Raw genomic sequence first — 18,736 nt, 5'->3', positions numbered from 1 at the left:
AGGAATGCAAGGTTTGGATAAAGAGAAAATCAATAAAATCATCATGGAAGCTACCAAGGTTGGTTTGGTTTTCCTGGTGCTCTGTTGTCCAGTATCATAAGGCTCTCTTCCTCCCTTTCCCAAATTTTATCCCTCACGTGTAAATGGAGGGCAGCTTCTAAGAAGAAATGCATGTGCAGGGAAGAAGGGGAGGGACTGTACCATAGAGTGCTGTTGAATTCATCCACAGGGATATGGAACACAAGTGAGTATCTCCTTAGGTGCTTCCTTATTGCCAAAACCGGTACATAAATATCTCAGCATTGTCCAGAGGTTATTGCGAAGGTTTCAGCTTCCTTAGGCCTCTTTTTTTTCTCCTGTTTCCCATTCCTTTTGCCTGCCCCATCATTAATCAGCCAAGCAGATTTACCTGTACTGGTCATTTTCCTGTAGCTGATTAATTTGATGTAATCAGATTTTTCTAGTACTTTCAGTAGAATTCCGTTGTGCTTACTGCCTGTCTTCTTGACTGTCTTCTCAGTATGCAGGAGAGGTGGCCAGTAGTGTGCACCTTTGTATCAAAGTTCCACAGAGGACCCCACAAATCTACAAAACTTTGAAATATTAATTCTCTTACTTGTTACTGTAGAATCTTCGCATAGAACTATATGAGTAGAACACTGTATTTGAGCAACTCTGGGTTTTCTTACTTTTTATTGCACAAATGTGCATTTCAGTTGGTGTTGCTATGGCCCTAGGTTATGTGCTTGATATTTTGCTCATAAATTATAGAATCATAGGATGACTACTATTGCTCTGTGGTAGACTGCAGGGGTGGGAGTGAGGAAGCAGAAAACTTACCACAAAGAGCCCTTATTTGACACACTTTTTTTGCTTTCATTTTCATTTTGATGATACTTTATATGCTGTCAAGCCCCTTACTGACTAGATGTTTCTTCTACTTATTCTGTTCAGTCTTTCTTGAAAACTTAGTGCTTTGTCAGACATATAATAATGATATTTGGATAAATTCTTTCATCAGAACAGTTACTGTTTTATTTCCTGGTATGAAATAGAATGAACTGTAGAATAGGCTTTCAAAAGTGATATACAGGCATCTATGTACTAGAATATATTTCTGTCTGAAAAAGCAAGAGAATATAAATGCTACATGTAGCTTGAGAAATCTGTAAGGAAGCATTGATTCTTTTTTGTAAGCTTTCTTTAGTCTTGAAAATTACACCTAAAAATACCACTCACAGTTGTATTACAACAAGATGTTATAGCTTTTCACTGTGAAAAACTGCATGATACATAAAATCTTAACAATCTTAAATATTGGGTGTCTTCCCACACCAACATTTTGGTACTTCTTTCAGAGAGTCTCAACAAGTCATGTTTGATTGCAGAGGGGAGAAAAAATGAAATACATGTCTGTTATTGAAAGAAAACACACCCTAATTTCTTCTGATTAGAAATTTCTTCTGAGCAATGAGATATGACACATTACAGTCGTGCTAGTCATCCTTTTTATCATTATTATAGAAGTAGCTATTTTTGCTTTTATATAAATGCCTGATTCTTATTTTACTATGGCTGAATTACTGGCATCAGTGACAGTTTGGTAGTCAGAGGCTTTGAACTAAAAATTTTTCCACTTTTGCAGATTTTATCAGGTGGTTCAATAAAAGACATCACCTCTTCCTGCAGATGTTATTTCTCTTGTATGCTAAGCAGATGTTGCAAGAAAAATATTTCCTGGTTTTGAATTTTCCTCTTTTTTATTTCATTGTATGCCCTTTTTTCTTTGTTACGAGTCAGAAAGGGAAGTCACATATATTCTCCACATGATTGTCTTTTCATGTTTTCATCATATGTCCTTTTATTAATTCCTTTTCTTAAAGGATCAATTACATACTTGAGAGCGAGAGGGCTTTTCATACCCTTACTTTTCATAATCTTCTTCCAAATAGCTTCTAGTTCTGCAGTGTCCTTTAAGATTAAATGGTCCATGAAATACTCAACATTGTAAGTGGATTTGACTTATACAATGTTATTACTTACTTCCATGTAGATTGAACTATATGAAAGTCTGTCAAAATGCTTAGATAAAATTTATGTAGAGTTTTATACTCATTATCTTAGAGGTATTGCAAAGGCTACGTTGAGTTTAATCTACTATTTTGGAATTTTTGTTGTCAGATGTTAGAACTAGTAAACATAGAAAGTTCTCTAAATAGTCATCATCTGAGTATAGGAGATCTGAAAAGTAAAAGTATATTTGTGTCATTTGAGGAGAGAGACGTATAGTACCACTGGTCTCTCTTGTGTATCATTTATATGAAAATCCAAATTATGCATTAGAAACTGTTACTGTGTTTTACATTTTCTGTATTTTAAGTTCAAATGAGGTTGTTTATAGGAAAAGACGAATAAAAACCGTAGTGCTTTTGCAATTTTCTTCCAGGGTTCTAGATTTTATGAAAATGAACTTAAAAAAGATCAACAAGTTAACCAACGAATTGATAAAATGATGCAGATAAAAGAGAACATTACAACACAACAGCTCTCAAAAGCACAGCTGCAGGTACTAATCTTGTAAAGACTTTTTGGATTAAATGGTGAATGATAAACATTTTGATGTGTTGTAGTTACTGCATCAAATTCTGGCGATATGCACAATGTTAACTACCATTTTGATATTAGTCATGCAAGTAAAAGTGTGCAATGTTTTGATGATGTCATCTTAATAAGAACTTGCTAGAAGAATAGATTGTAAAATCACTCCAAAATGTTCGCTACATGAGTAAAATGAAGCAAAATAATTCCTGTTCTTTTAAGTCTGATCAGCTTAAAGGGATGCCATTACGGTTTATGTAAAAGTTTTGTTAAATCCCTTGTTAGTAAGTATCATACCAGTCTTGAGTTTACTTTCTGTTTTTATTATATATGTATTTTTATGTTCAATGGCCTGCAATGGGATGAGGGGATAACAGTTGTCAACTCTTCTGGATAGAATTTATTCTTTATTTATACTAATTAAAGGAAAAAAAATATCATGGCAAGCAGTCACAATAAATAAAACTGCCCTGAACTGTAAAGGCAAAGAGGCTATTTCATTTCTCAAATGCTAATGATAGATAAGTGTCCATATTGTTACTGTGTATGAAAGGTTGTTAAAAGAATTTAACAGTACACTAAACATTCTTAGGTGCAACAGAATTAAAGATGCTTGTAGAAGGTTAATTCCTTTTTATTTCTACTGTGATTCAGACTTAGTTACATGTTTGCTTGCTATTTTTCTCTGACAGGATTCTGGCTTCATTCAGAGCACAGTGCAGACAGTGTTCACTGAGTGGACAATTATTCAATATTTACTGTTGTCCTCATTGTTCAGTGGGTGGCCCCAACCTTTATTTGTTGTACACTAGACTAATCCAGCTTTGAATGCACAATCACTGACTTCCTCATAGGCTTTTCTATGTTGTGAATTCTTTAAATTATTCTTGCAATACTCCAGCAAAGTGGAGTGGTATTTTAAATGAGGAGCTGAAGCGCATGAAGATTAAACACATCCATTGCTTTTGAATACCACTGTAAGGATTACAGGTCCTGAGCTTTGGTGTACAATATTTTTTTGTTCATTGCAGATTTGCAAATAGCTTCTGTAAATTAGATGACAGTGTCTCAAATTCATGCCCAGAAAAGCCTGCAATTACTGAGTACCTCTGAAAAGTTTGTTATAACCCTGAATGCCTCGTTTATTCTTAGTTAATGTTTAACATGGATCAGTTATGTCTCTACTTGTCTGTTTGGTTGGGTTTTTGGTTGGGTTTTGGGTTGGTTTTTTTTTAGTTTTCTGGGGTAGCTTTTAAGACATTTAATTATGAATAAGTACTTCAATTTCCATCTTTCCGTTGCCACAGAACTTTTGATTTTACAGAGAACAGCCTTTCTTATAAAATGAATTACATGAATGACAGATCTTATGAAACTAACATATGGTTGTGTAATTAAAGAATATATAGTGCATATAGTGAAAGCCAATAAATTTGAATTGCTTTGACTGCCCTCGTGCTGTCTTTTTCTGAACTTGATTCTTCATAATGTTTTGTCTGAAAATTACTTTCTATAGAAGATAAAAGAAGCTTTAGAAAGAGAAATTCTTTCATGTGGGTCTTACTGGGACTTAAGTTTCAAACCCCATGTTTGAAATCTTTATGCCACTTGCTCAAATAGCAGTAATCTTCATTTCCAATGTAGTAACTGTTAAGTCAGCTGCCATAAGGTGTGATAACTGTCATTAGAGGGTGATACCACACTTTTTTTTTGCTGACTGATATATTCTGATCAGGTAGACAAACTTGTGGTAGAACTGGAACAGAGCCGTAACCTTAGCAATACGATTGTACACATTGACATGGATGCCTTCTATGCAGCTGTGGAAATGAGAGACAATCCAGAGCTGAAGGAGAAGCCGATAGCAGTGGGATCAATGAGTATGTTGGTAAGGCCGAATGTCAAGCTAATACAGAAATCAATTACATGAATCTAAAGCCTAATAAACCATACAATAATAACATAATATAATGACACTGTTATATAGACAATTCTTACAAGCATGGAAAAATTAAATAGTAAAAATAATAGAGGAAACATCTGTTCTTAGACTAGACATGTAAGCCAGATTTTGTTTTTCACTAGAAAGCATTCTGTTGAAAGTTTAAAGGATGTAAACAGATTGAAGGTGTGGCTGGGGGAGGGGAATGCATATAAACTCTCAGCCTTGTCAGTCTTTTCTGTGTGGAGATATGTGATTACAACATGATTATTTAAAACTACAAGGAAAACTTGATTACTGAACACTAAATTTACTTAATCTCTCCTAAGTCTACCTCAAATTACCACGCTAGGAGATTTGGTGTACGTGCAGCCATGCCCGGATTTATTGCTAAAAAGCTATGTCCACATCTAACTATAGTACCATTAAACTTTGAAAAATACGGCCAAGTGAGTAAAGAGGTAAGTCTGAAAGTGCTTCCTAACCACAATTCAGTGTACTTGGTTTTAGACTCTGTCAATAGATCAGTTCTAGATAATATGAAAAGTTTAAATATTAAACTCTTCAGTGATGTGGCTTTGAACGTAAGTTAAACAAAACATCGGTGCTTTCAGGCAAGCCAGAAAAGATTAATTCATTTGCCATTTTAATAAAGTCAGTAGTGATGCTGATAGATTTTTCAAAACTGTGTAGTAAGCTAGTGATACCACTTGAGCCTTATTCTTAAAACTTTAAAACCATGGAGCACAATCTTATTATTAGGAAGCTGCAAGTACACAGCATAGGGTAAAATAGTAAAGGTTCAGGCTGATTTGGGTTAATGTTAATGACCTCTGCAGTATAATACACTGCTCAAAATCTGTCTAGTTCTCTCTTATTAGTGATATCTTGTTACTTGTGAGAAGCAGTACTATAATTTTCCAGTATCGATAAGTAATTTGTTCTAGAAATATCTTTAATGTTCATTGGTCATCTTGAAGTTTCAGAGTATATTTGCCCACCTTATAATTGTGTCAAGATCTGCTCTTACAGCAACAAGGCTTTAAACTTTCATTATGTGTTTATCAAGGTTAGAGAAATACTGACCAAATATGATCCCAATTTTATGCCTATGGGCCTAGATGAAGCCTATCTGAACATAACAGAGCACTTGGAAGAAAGAGTGAACTGGCCTGAAGAAAAGAGAAGATTCTTTTATAACACAGAAAGCACTATGGAAAAAGGTAAGCGAATCTTTTCATCTGGTCACGTGACACTGAGGAGACAGGCAAGTTCTTTTAGGCATCCTTGCCAGAATGGTAACAGCGCTAAATTGTAGTTAAAATTTAAGATTTATTTTCTCAACAGGAAGTTATGGTTAGTATAGGACAGAATTTATGATTAGATTAGCACAGGATTTCTACAAGCAGAATCATTGTACTACAATCTATAAGTAGCATAATACAGAATTCATAATACATCTTAACTTACAATTTCTAATCACCTGGACCCTCTGCAGATCAGGTCAAATCTTAATGCATGGTTTGCTGTATTAATATAACAATCATAATCTAGACTTGAGACTCACATAAAAGAATACGAATAACCCCCTCAGTCCTCAGAGGAAGCAGACAATGGTGGAGATGTCCCTGGCCACCTGGGGGTCCCAGCCTGTCCAGCAGCACTTCTGGTCCAGGCCTCCCCTTAGGAATTGTAACTGCTTGGTTTTACAGACAGTGCTCTGGGTGCTGTTACACTGCCCAGTTCTGTGGTGGGGTCATCAACAACATGGCTGACCGAGTGCCTGGGACCCTCAGGGCTGGTAAAGAGAGTAATTGACCTGGCACTCAGGTACCTTGAGACGAAGGGAGGTGAAGAAGAAATCTGTTTGATTTGTCTACTTGGTGCACAGGACCTTCAGGGCCTGATAATGAGGGGAAAGAGAGCAAATATGTGACGTGCTCAGTCCCAGAGGATGGCTGCTTCCTTTCTAAAATGGTGTTAGTAATGCTAACCACATTACCAGGGGTTGGGAGCAGCAGTCACACATGCATATAACATAAGCTTCAGGTAGGCTGCTCTCACTGAAAGTGTAGATACTGAAGTCCTTGCTTAATTTGTCTTCCCATATACTCTTTAAGTCCAATTTGTTAGTTTACAGGTTAACTTCCTCTACTATTCACCGGTGCATAAAGGCTATGCTGCTGATGATTTGGACTAGGAGGATTTTTTTGTTTTAACTTGCGTAAAATGTGTGAAAAATGGTACTAAGTTTACTAAACTAAATTGTTTGGTTTAGGTATGTATTTTTCCTTTACAATTCAGTATGATAATTTTGCAAATAAATAGTAATAATCTTATGACATAAGGAGGTATAGAATAAACTAACTTACTCTTCTAGAGGTTATTTGTATTTTGCAAAGTTATTTCCTAAAATACTATAGTGAGTTGTGTACATCAGAAACATGATAAATTGTCTGCAAAGACAGTGTGCATAAGCTCTAGTTAGATTGTTATTTTACAAGACTAAAAATGTGTAAAGTAATGAGCACTGCAGGAGTTACAGTAATGCTTAAGATATGACTGGATTTCACCTGGCTCCAGAAGATGGAGTTGGAACCACATCCACAACTGTATATCCAGTCAGGAATAATAAAATAGAGGAGTCATACAAATAGTTGATTGATGCACAAACTAGAATATTTATATTACCTAAATAGCCATTAAGAGGATAATCAAGGACACGCTACTACTGAAAAGCATTAATAGTATCAAAAGAAACAAGCTAGCATAGTCTTTACAAAATAAATATCACTGACATGTAGTCGTGTGCCTCTTCACACTTCTCTGACATCTTTGTTCTTCTGAAACACAAACAAGCACTCAGAATGTGAAACTGTAGCACTGGAGTTTGTAGGGTCAGACAAAGGGCTGCTGACAATACTTGTTCTACCATAACTGCAGTTAAAACCAAGCAGCTCACCAGGCTGATGGTTCTAGAACCAGATATTCCAGAACCCTAATTTTCTTTGTAGGATATTGAAAAAAGGTCTGTGTAAGATTTTTATTTCCGCCAGAAAAAAAAAAAAAGAAGAGAGCATCGGGCCTTCACTCTGATATGAAATAAAAATAATGCCAGAATTTTGATGTTTTTCTGCTTCTACAGCAACAGGTCATTAAACCTTTTTGCTTTTATGGAATCTATGTCTAGTCTGCTAGCCAATTCTTCCAATGTCAGCCAAGCTCAAATAATATTTAGATCAAAGTGGTTATGACTCTCTTCAAACAAAAAAGCAACATGATTGCTTTGACTAAATAATTTTTATTTCAAACACAAAAAAATAGAACTGTTAACGAACTCTCTTCAGCCGCTGCAGAAGAAAATCAATAAAGTATATATTTTACATGAATGGATTAATTGTTTGTGTTTCTGTCTAACATAGGTAAAGATTATATAAATATGTCTGCCAAATCTAATGACGATGCATACTCTTCTTCACCGGTACTGTTTGAAGATAACACACCTCTAGTGGATAACCACCCACAAAGACATCAATCAGTGGAAAATTCAGTTGTCTTTGGAACATCTGCAGAGGAGGTTGTGAAAGAAATTCGCTTTAGGATTGAGCAGAAAACTCAACTAACTGCTAGTGCAGGTATTCAGAAACATGAACTATATATATTTCTAAATTACTACTTAGCAGTGGCAGCCCACAAAAGACTTTAATTTGGTGAGTTTTGTCAAAATTAGTTAAGTCTTTTTGCTGAAATACAAGGAAGAAATATCTCTTTCTTATTAAGAATTCATTATAACTGTTGTTTTGTCTTACCATATCACCATCATAAAATTGGTCAATCATGTAACTGATGTTACTTTTAAGCATTTGGTATTTAACCCCTCGTGCCTGATTAATGCATGTTGTGTTACCCTGGCTGTCTTAAAATAGTAGGTACACTTCATCTGATGCATTAGTTATATTTAGTCTACCACATGTATTTAAGTTCTCACGTGACTATTATATTTTTGCAGAATTTTAACAAATCTGGTTATCAGTTACCGTCATTCTTTTTCAAAGCTTATGCTTTGTCTTTGCCAAATGTGTAGGCCACTCTTGTGTTTTTAAATACTGGACAGTTGAAATTAAACATAGTCTTGTATTTTTTAAAAATACAGGTTTTGTTTCTTTGTTTTAAAGGAATAGCACCGAACACAATGTTAGCAAAAATGTGCAGTGATTGTAATAAACCTAATGGGCAATTCAGAATTACTCCTGAGAGACAAGCAGTGCTAGACTTCCTGAAAGATTTGCCCATTAGAAAGGTAAGAGATACCATTATATTTTTGATGCAATCGTGTATGTTCCTTTTCTACTAAAAGTAAAATATCCACTGAAGAAATACACTTTTCTAGGTAATCTGCCCTGTTGTGTTTGACTTAAGTTGCTCTTGGTATTAGACATACAAATGGAAAGTTTCCAAAATAATGATACTTATTCTTTTTCAGGTGCCAGGTATAGGGAAAGTAACAGAGAAGATGTTAAAAGCCCTTGGAATTGTGACTTGCTCAGAACTTTACCAGAAGAGGGCACTGCTTTCTCTCCTATTTTCAGAAGCATCTTGGCGTAATTTCTTGGATATTTCCCTTGGTTTGGGTTCAACACATTTGGAAAAGTACGTTTTTGGCATTTTTTCCTCCTGCGTTTATGTTTTTCTAAACTGTTCCTTCTGTATGTTACATACTGTGCATTTTAAGACACATTTTATGGACAAATATTATGAAAATTTGGTTTGTTTAGTATTTTTTAAAAGATCTTTGATACCTGTTATTGTTATACTTAATGGCTAAGTACAACAGCCAGACATTAAAGAACAAAATTTTGTACAGCCACGTCTAATATATGAAATCCATAAAGTCTGTCAGAAGTTGTGCATAAAAATATATCAAGAAATCAAGTCAGTATTGTTTAGGATAACCTCATAATTACTAAAATAGGTAAAGAGAAATGAGTTATCCTAAGCAAATCAGTTCAGTCCTGTTTCTCCTATTAAAGCAATATATGCTCATTGATTCTTATTATTATCTGATTTAATTAAAATCACATTGGTATCTGATCTTCTCTGGTAGTAATTTGTGATATTTCTGATTAAAATAAGTGAAGTTTCTGTGTCTTCTATCATGTTTATGTACATATTTGTAACATCAACTTGTGAATTTGCTGGAATAGAACTGAGTGTTTTCATATCTTCCTTCATATCTTTTCCTTTAAGGTTCATTCCACTTTAATAGCTTTTTAGCTTCCTGTTACAGAGGGGAGAAATCAGTCATACTAGTGAATACATCTTTTCAATAATATGCATAATTTCTAAGCCTGTCCTGAATGGATAGGAACACTTGGAACTCTTCCTCTTAGAAAAACCCACAGTATTTTGCCGTTTGTGTAATGAAGAATCTTAATTTAGGATTGAGTACTTTATTTTCAGTATTCCTTCCTTAAATATCCTTCTATCCTTTTCAAAGTGGTGAAATTCTACTTGAAAATGACTTGGCAATGATTCGGTTTCATTAGGAGTTCCAAAGTGTCTTCTGTACTTCTGGAAGACCTGTTATGTATTATTTCTGTTACTTCTCTGACAGATCTTTCACTTTTTCCATTTGACGACAAAATAATATGTACAGTTACCAGTTTGTAGACTAGTAATGTGCTAGCACAAATCTTTGTGTCAGTTTTTTTTTAATTTTCAGAAGTATGTTGACTTGAAACAAAATATGTAGTAAGATTGACTTTGTGAAGGTGACTTGACAGAAGATAAGTTGTTTTCCAAACGTTTGTTTCAGTAAAGAAAATGTAATCTCAAATGTTCCTTTAATAACTGGTGCACTCTCTCCCCTTATTCACCCTGTTTAGGTGTTGTACAGTCTGGGAAATCTCCCAGTACATTTTTTAAAAAATAGGAGCATTTCAAAAGCCAAGATTATCATTGCAATGGGTAACGCATTTTTCATGGTGCTAAGAAATTTATTTCATGGTTTTGTTTTTATTAGTACCGACTTAATTTTAGTGATTTTTAGTGTGGAGAAGGTAAGCCCTAAACATACCAACACCCGAGTCCTCAATAAATGTTCATCTTATGGTCATTGTCTTTGACCAGCTTCTTTTAGGAAAATTTGAGGATACCAGATTTGTTATTTCCCATACTTAGAAACATAAGAAGGACCTAAACAGAAAATGCTCTGAGGAACTTCTTGTGTGCAGAACAGTTGTTAAAGGATGCTCAATTAAATCTGGAAATTAGAAAAAAAAACCCAAACAAATTAAAAAAGCCTTAACACATCACCTTTTAACGCGAGCAATAATTTATAAAGGAAGCAAACTAGTTCCTCAGATAAACAAATATTCAAATACACATAGTATGTTCAGGATTTTAATAGCAGTGCTTCACAGTTATAGTTAGGTCAGACAGCATAGGATTTATAGTTAGTTTTGAAGACTCCTGGTATGAGAGGGGAGTTTTGTTGAGGCTTTTTTTATTTTTTTTTCTTTTTCTACGAAATTATTTTTATTGACATCTGTAGCTGATCTATGTCTTTACTTCATGTGCAGTAGTTCATGGTTTTTTTTAAATTATTCATTTTGCACTCACTTAAACTTGATGTACAAGGTTTGTAGAAAAAGTTAACATCCAGATTTTATAGAAGAAACTGTTGCTAGTTATTGAAGCATGATTGGTTGACTCAGAGTTTATTGGAAATATAACAGTTCTAGATAAATTGTGTATAATAAATTGTTTTGTTTTTTTCTTTTTAAAGGGATGGAGAAAGAAAAAGTATGAGCACTGAAAGGTATGCCTCTTTAATACTGAAAAAATTGCATTAATACTAAACCTACATAATGCCAAGTAGTGTATACTTTTCTTATTCATACAATTTCATTGTGTATTTATGTGTTAAAAACCCCACATATACAACAAGCTCACTAAGTGAAATTGAAGCTTTCATTAATTTTTTATGCCTTGGCTTCAGAATACTATGAAGGTACTTCTGTCCATTTGTGTGTTCTTTTTTCTCATCATCTGATTCTCCTAATTCCTTTAATGCATCAAAATGGTCTTTAAGCCATAACATAAGGTAGAAATATATAAGAACTTGAATTTTTTTATATGTTCCAGTTTAATGTCAGTATCAGTCTAGTAGCCTGCAGTCATATGCATAGCAAGTAGACACTTGCTGAGGTAGACTTGAAAGCAGACAGTAAATTTGCATGGATAACTGAAATTGTTTATATTTCCTAGCTTTTTGGTTTTTAGCAGTGTAAAGTTCCTTAAGAAAGTGGTGTATGTCATTTCTAAAAGTTCATTTTATGTAGGAAATACTGCCAGGAGAATCTGTAGAGCAACGAGATAATTATCCCTGTGTTTTCCCTTCTTAGAAAACAAGACAGGAAAATATGCTTGCTGCTGTTGAGATGTAGTAGTTGTGAGCAGCTTAAGTAAATGTCTCTGTTTAAGGGCCAGAGAGAGAGAGAGCAAGATTTTCTCTCTATTGCCCCTGCCCCTCCCAGGGGGAAGATTAAGAAAGGAGAATAGAGAGAGAATAAAAAAAAAAATGCTTCGCACAAGGTTGGAAGTTAAGACTGTAACAAGTTTAATGAAAACAACAGGGGAAAGGAAAAAGGAATTAATAAGGACAAAGGATCTTTAACAATATACAAAACCCGATCCCAGTAGTCCCGAGTGGAAGTGTCCGAGCAGTGCCTCGTGGCCGCTGTGACCACTGTGACTCGTCACCAGGGACCGCAGTGGTGCTGGGAGCGGATGGAGGTGGATGCTGCCGAGCACGTGGAGGTAGCCCCAGCCGTCCCGAGACGCGACAGGAAACAGCCCAGGAAACCAGGAAAAGCCCGCGAAAACCTCAGTTTTTTATAGACTGTGGCTGGAAAGGGGAGGGAACAGTACAGATCTCTGACCCTCCAGGGTCCTACAGACACCACCTGTCCTTCCTTTTCAGGCCGGTAACCCTTATACCATAACAGTAAGCCCCATAAGGTTTGGTACCACCACAGCTGAGAAGTTTATGGCTGTAGTCTTGTGTTGGTTTGCAGGCAGACAGATAATCTGAGTAGCCTCTTGTACCTTTCTGCTTTTCTTTCTTCCTTCTTTTTTCTCTCAGGGAAATGATTTTAGACAGACACATTGATGGCCTAATGAAATAATGAAACTAATTTCTTTGGGGAAGAAGAGATGGGCCTGAAATAGTGTTCTCTCTATCCTGCCTCTTCTGAACTTAAGACTTTAACAGCTTCCCGATTAGTGCAGCATCACAATGCTGTAAATCACTACAACGTTGCCAGGATAACATGATTTAGTTACTCCTTGGATAACGGCATGGGACACATGGTAAAACATTCATCCCATTAGTTTGGCAACATGCAAACATTCTTAGCAAAATGTGAATCTTAATAGAGGATGACTTTTCAATATGATCAGGTAAACCTAAGTATAACTTAGAGATGTGAAATCCAATGTAACTATATGGACTTTACACCCATAAATATAAAGCCTGGCATGAAACAATGGATCTGTGAGACCCTTACAAAAGCATCTGGTGGCTGTAAAGTTGCTTCCTCTTAAAACCACTACTAACTGAAAGTTGCCTTTTCTCTCATATTACTACTAAAAAGCAGATGCACAACAACAAAAAAACCAAACCCAAACTGTACTTTCCCTGCTAAGAAGCTCTAGTAAGGACAGTTAGTGACATTTTTGGCAGAAAGATAGTTTTTCCTTCTCTGAGGCTAGACATAATTATCCTAGCTGGCATCTTTTTCTTAGCATCGGCATTATTTATTTCTGATACTTGGCTCTGATGTTGACTTTCTAATCCTTTCTTTCTTCTCATGTTACACAGCACTGTACAAAGGAGATTAAATACAAATAACTTGGCTGGCTCCATTAATTCAGTTGGTGCTAGTATTCTTTTTTGCAAATATTTAAGCATTAATGACCTTAAATCTGATACATTTTCAAATAGTGCATGAAAAATTGAAAGCCAAATTATTTCATTATTTGAAGAGCTTTGCAAACATTTTGAAAGACATAAATGTGTACGAATCTTTCTGTGTAATACTCATACTAGTATTCATTTTTCCTTGAAGTAAATGTGCAAACCAAACAGCCTTCTTCTGGTGTAGTTTTGTTTAACTGTACAAAAAAAATACTTCTGGATGGTAGCCACTGAACAAATTTTAGGATTCATTCTGAAGAAAGATCATATCTTTATCTTAGAACAATCAGTGAAGTAAACACCACAGAAGACCAGTACAGCTTGTGTCGAGAACTGTGCAGAGACCTTGCTCAAGACCTACAGAGAGAGGGACTTAAGGTATTTTTACTATTCTTTGCTTACTTGCTCAAAGACAATGCTTTGCACTTGAAGTTATTAAATGCAACCTTAGTGTAAATGTTTTCAGCAGCATCATACCATGCAATCCATCTTCATAAGTCTCCATTCTTTAATTTGCAGTTGTTTAAAATTATTTAGGCTGTATTTTGGTATTGTTCAGGTGGTTATCTAATAATACATGTGGAAAAAGTTAAAATAATTAAGTTATTTGGCATTTAAACACTTTATGCTAAAAGCAAATAATAGAGCTGATTGTAAACTGTGCTTTGGTTAATCATGTAATACTAATATATGTGAAACACTGTGTTTCTCTCCCATATTCATACAGGATCCAGTCAATAGCCAGTAATGTAGTTTAGGAAGTTCACATGTCCCAAACTTGCTGGCAAATTATTTATACCATGGTATGAATGGTAGGAACAGTTGGTGTATTCCTTCTCCCCAAATTTCTGGGTTTTTATCTAGGAAGAACAGTTCGTATTTTCTGTGGAGATCTTTATAGTAAAGCAAGAAATAGCATTCAAGACAATTCAAAAGAGTTGGGATTGGTCTTCTTCAGCCATAAAAGATTGTCTCAGAAATGGCAGGTTGAAAGGATAAGCTTAAATCAGAGATAAGCTTACAAAGGCACCAGAACAGAAGGAGTACCATTTATTTACATTTGGATAGACACGTTAAATCACACAGGTGGTTTTGGAAGGTGTTGCCAGGGAAGTATCTGTGCCAAACAGATGCTGTGTGTGGCTCTGATAGCACTGTGCAGAAGGAAGAAACTTCTCAGCAAACCCTTAATTGGGTATCACTTATGCAACCATAGCAGTTTTCCCAGCAAAGTTACCTGGCATCGAAAGACTAGTTCTTGGCAGTGCTCGTTGCTGTACACAGATAAGCACACAGTCTTGACTGTGACTTTGAGGCCCTTAAATAAATGGTACATAATATTTGGTTCTGTGTCATATACAACATCCTTAACATCTTTCTTTATTTTTTTGTTTTGTTTTGGTTTTTTTGCCTAGGGTAAAACTGTTACGCTGAAGCTAAAGAATGTGAACTTTGAAGTAAAAACAAGAGCTTCAACTGTGCTGTTTTCTGTTTCTACTGAGGAGGAAATATTTGCTGTTGCTAAAGAACTATTAGGAACAGAAATTGATAGTGTTGCTCCTCACCCTTTACGGATAAGACTTATGGGTAAAATATTTCAAACTTATTCTTCCTTTTCAGAGTTAGATCTTATAGTATATCAAAGTAATAGACGATACTCTTTATCGTAAAATTGGTGTAAGTAGATTTATCTTTTCTCCGTTACTCTGGTAGTTTTTGCTAAGTGAAACAGGTCTGGAGGGCTGAATGGTGACTCAGGAATATTTTACTAATTGAGATTGTACTTTTCCTACCACCTGCTAGCCCTGGGACAACATACACATTGGCATGAGAGTAGAATCTTAATGCATAGCAGTGTTTAATTCTGCTGCCTTAAAAGAGCTTTTAAATCTGTTTTGCACCACACCAGCAGGTGGTTTCTGTACATAACCTCTTGTAGAAACATATGCTTTAAGTAAGTGCTTATAGATTTGAAGATTATATGTTCTGCAAGAAATCTGAAAAATTCTCTCATAAGTAAGCTTTACTTTGGTTCTAAGACCTATGTGTTTCAGGTGCCTATACATTCTGCTTATATATATTCAGTGATATATGAAACTTATTTGTGTATGACATTAGAATGTGCTGACAAAAATATTTTGATGGGGAAACATTATGCAAGACTCTTTTTCAGACTGAACTCTATATTACTGTATTAAGTTTATAGCCTCATGTTAAGATGCAATCAGTTCAAACTTCATGAGTGTTACAATTAATAATAGGATTGGGCAAGTGTTCAGGTGTGATAAAATTGTATGAACCTTGTGATCCATTTTTAGCAGTTGCAAGTAGTATAGCTTCCACTTAGAGATAAAGTGCAGTTTTATTGAGTGAATATATACCTCAAAAGATGTTAATTAAGAATTAGTATCAAGTTTTCATAAAATTGGTGTTATAGGTTTGTTTTTCATCATTAGGTGTACGAGTATCAGGATTTCTAAGTGAAGAAGAGAAGAAGTACCAACAAAAAAGTATTACGAGTTTCTTAAAATCAGGAAAAGAAATTGGTTTTCTTAGGTTTCAGGCAGGAAAGTCCAACCAAGAACATTTCACAAAAAATTCAGAAGCATCTTCCAGAGGGAGTTTTTTTGATAAAAAGCAAGCTGCGAGGCAACTAAACAATGAGAATCTTTCTCCAAATGAAACTGAACGCAAGCAGCTCTTTCATGTTTGGAAATCATCAGCAAGTTTTGTGGAAGAAACAAAGAAAGTCACAGACTTACAGAATTCTAATATATGTAAGATCTTCACCTGCCCTGTTTGCTTTGAGGAACAAAGCAGCAATAATTTGGAGGAGCTTAATAGGCATATTGATGAGTGCCTCAATGGGACTGTTGTTAAAGATACCATGGAAATATCCAAGAATGGCAGTTCAAGAGAAAATACCCTTAACTTTCTTCCACAGTTTAAAAATGAAAATATTGATGAATTTAAAAAAAATAAAATAGACCAATTAGCAGGAACAGACCAGTCTGCAAGTACATCTCACAACTCTACTAGCAATAGCACAGAAAAGTTCACTCGGGTAATGTCTGATAAATCTCACAGAGAAACACAGCCTAGCAATCTCAGTGATACTGCTAGAAATGTGTGTATGAAACAGTGTCTTGTCCCCAAAAGAATTTCACGAGACAATGAAGACCATTTTGAAAAGACCAAACATACAGGAGAAACTAGTTCATCGTGTTTCTTTGAAGCCAAAGAAGACAGTGTTCTTGTTTGCCCAGTTTGTAATTCAGAACAGAAAACCACTAGTCTTGTGTCATTTAACAGACATGTGGATGTCTGCTTAAATAAAGGCCTTGTCCTGGAGCTGACAGAAAAAAAAGATTCTCCTACTAAGACTTGTAATATGGTAAACTCAAACAGAGTTGGTGAGTATGCACATTAGGATGTATTTGATTATTCAAATTATCTGTTTGTACAGTTAAAATAATTTCGTAATAGTGTACTTCAAACTTTTCATTGCTCTAAGATTTTTGGAACAAGTTCATTTGAGTAGGGCCTGTGTAAGAGTGAACATTTTTATATTAAAAGTATCAAATCCGTTTTCATGACAAACTATAGATTTATAAATGTGATTTTCACTACACAGTGTATCCTCATTTGCTACATTGGTGACATAGGAATTAGTGCACATTTCTATAAATTGCATGTTTGCTACCACCCAACTATGTTCAGAAAGGTGTTTGTAAGACATCTTCAACTTGGATTGTTTCAGAGATTTGAAAGAAACATTCCACTATGTAATGTGCTGGCAAAAGCAGAGAGGTGGTGAACTGAAGCATAAAGGGAGGAACTTGCAAGACCGTTTTACAGCTAATAAATTGCAGCACATAACTGTAACTGTAACATGCCAAATCAGTAGCATATTTACTCAGTTGTTTCTTTTTTTGATGAAGAGTTAATCTTTGGCTAGATTAGAGGACATGCTCAGGTAGTTAAGTATCTGCTTAAAGTACCTTTTTCCTAATCTAATTTGAGGGCTTTATAAGAGGAAATTAAAATACTAGTGTGTTAGAATTATCAGAACACAATTAAGACTTAAAATATTAATCTTTTACATAGAAAATTTCATAAGCAGTATTGTTGTTACATGTGCAAACAGGCTTTGTTTTAAATTAAAACCTTACTGTCAGCAAAGATTCTGTCCTTCCCCTGCAGGATAAAAAAAAATTAAAAACTAGTTTTCAGCAACCACTTTGAAAATCAACTACATTATGCTGAAATATTTCTGAAAACTACAAGGTTCAAATTAATCCCTTAGAGTTCAATCAACTAAAGATTTTTCGAGTTTCTCTTTTAAAAGTGTTAATATAAGCTACAGTACTCAGACTGCAGATAATAAAATGTTATCTGCTCCTTGAGATAGATTAAATTCAGTTATGTTAATAAAAAAAAAAAGTTCTACTCAAAACTGTTCCCTTAAAAATTCTGCCATGTTCGTCAAGTTCTGAAACATTCTTTATTGAAGTAATTGATTTTGGTTGTTTCCAATTACTTTTCAGGAGGTACAAGCAGAGGGCAGCAATGCACAAACCCATCACAAGGAACAAAAAGGTAAGGGTTTTCTGGAAACTTAAGTACACAACTCATTTTAAAACAAAGTGTAGAAAAATATTCAGTGCTGTGAACGTGCAGGTATGCATTGTATGTTTTAACATCTTACTGTTTGTTGTTTGTTTTTTTTTTTCTTTCTTTAACTTTAGGTCTGGACTAACAACTTCACAGTCAGTATCAAAAAGGGCCAAGTTGAACAATTCCAAGCATACAATTGAAATGTTTTTTAAATGACTATGTGCAACATATTTTATATGAAGTGTTTCATAATGTTTTATGACTGCAAATTAATTTATTATTGGTCATACACTGGATTCAGGTGCCTATCACTTTGGAGCCATTGCATGCCTCTGTGAAAAGAACGTGATGTTTGAGCTAGAAGAACAGGTACCACTGAGGTAATTTGGTGTTTGAGTTTTGTGGGTTTTTTGAGAATGATACTTTTTTCCCAGTTGTTTCCAAGAATCAAAATTCACTAGTGCTTTGACTTTGTTTATGTTGAATATGTGGAAGTCATGAACAGCCTCATGAATTCTCTCTGCTGCTCAACGGAACAGAGAGGTTAGAGCTGCCATTGAGCGAGCCTGTAGGGCAAGCACCCTAGAAAGCAGTAATTA

General features: G+C 35.0%; 1 protein-coding gene across 1 annotated transcript in view; it reads left to right on the top strand.

The window, feature by feature from the left end:
• POLK (polymerase (DNA directed) kappa) overlaps positions 1 to 18,353 on the top strand; it is an 18,461-nt gene extending 108 nt beyond the window's left edge. The window contains exons 2-15 of the mRNA XM_010184205.1: positions 1 to 58; positions 2,447 to 2,566; positions 4,334 to 4,486; positions 4,870 to 5,001; positions 5,610 to 5,763; positions 7,963 to 8,175; positions 8,716 to 8,840; positions 9,024 to 9,190; positions 11,328 to 11,360; positions 13,802 to 13,898; positions 14,936 to 15,107; positions 15,977 to 16,933; positions 18,068 to 18,119; positions 18,269 to 18,353. Coding sequence (XP_010182507.1) covers positions 1 to 58; positions 2,447 to 2,566; positions 4,334 to 4,486; positions 4,870 to 5,001; positions 5,610 to 5,763; positions 7,963 to 8,175; positions 8,716 to 8,840; positions 9,024 to 9,190; positions 11,328 to 11,360; positions 13,802 to 13,898; positions 14,936 to 15,107; positions 15,977 to 16,933; positions 18,068 to 18,119; positions 18,269 to 18,353 — 2,518 coding nt within the window. The remainder of the gene's footprint in view (positions 59 to 2,446; positions 2,567 to 4,333; positions 4,487 to 4,869; positions 5,002 to 5,609; positions 5,764 to 7,962; positions 8,176 to 8,715; positions 8,841 to 9,023; positions 9,191 to 11,327; positions 11,361 to 13,801; positions 13,899 to 14,935; positions 15,108 to 15,976; positions 16,934 to 18,067; positions 18,120 to 18,268) is intronic.
• Positions 18,354 to 18,736: the final 383 nt, after the last annotated feature.

The sequence above is a fragment of the Mesitornis unicolor genome, unplaced genomic scaffold, assembly GCF_000695765.1.
Source record: "Mesitornis unicolor isolate BGI_N332 unplaced genomic scaffold, ASM69576v1 scaffold16055, whole genome shotgun sequence".
Taxonomy (NCBI): domain Eukaryota; kingdom Metazoa; phylum Chordata; class Aves; order Mesitornithiformes; family Mesitornithidae; genus Mesitornis; species Mesitornis unicolor.
Note: the sequence above shows the minus strand (reverse complement) of the source record. Positions and strands in the feature narration are given on the sequence as shown.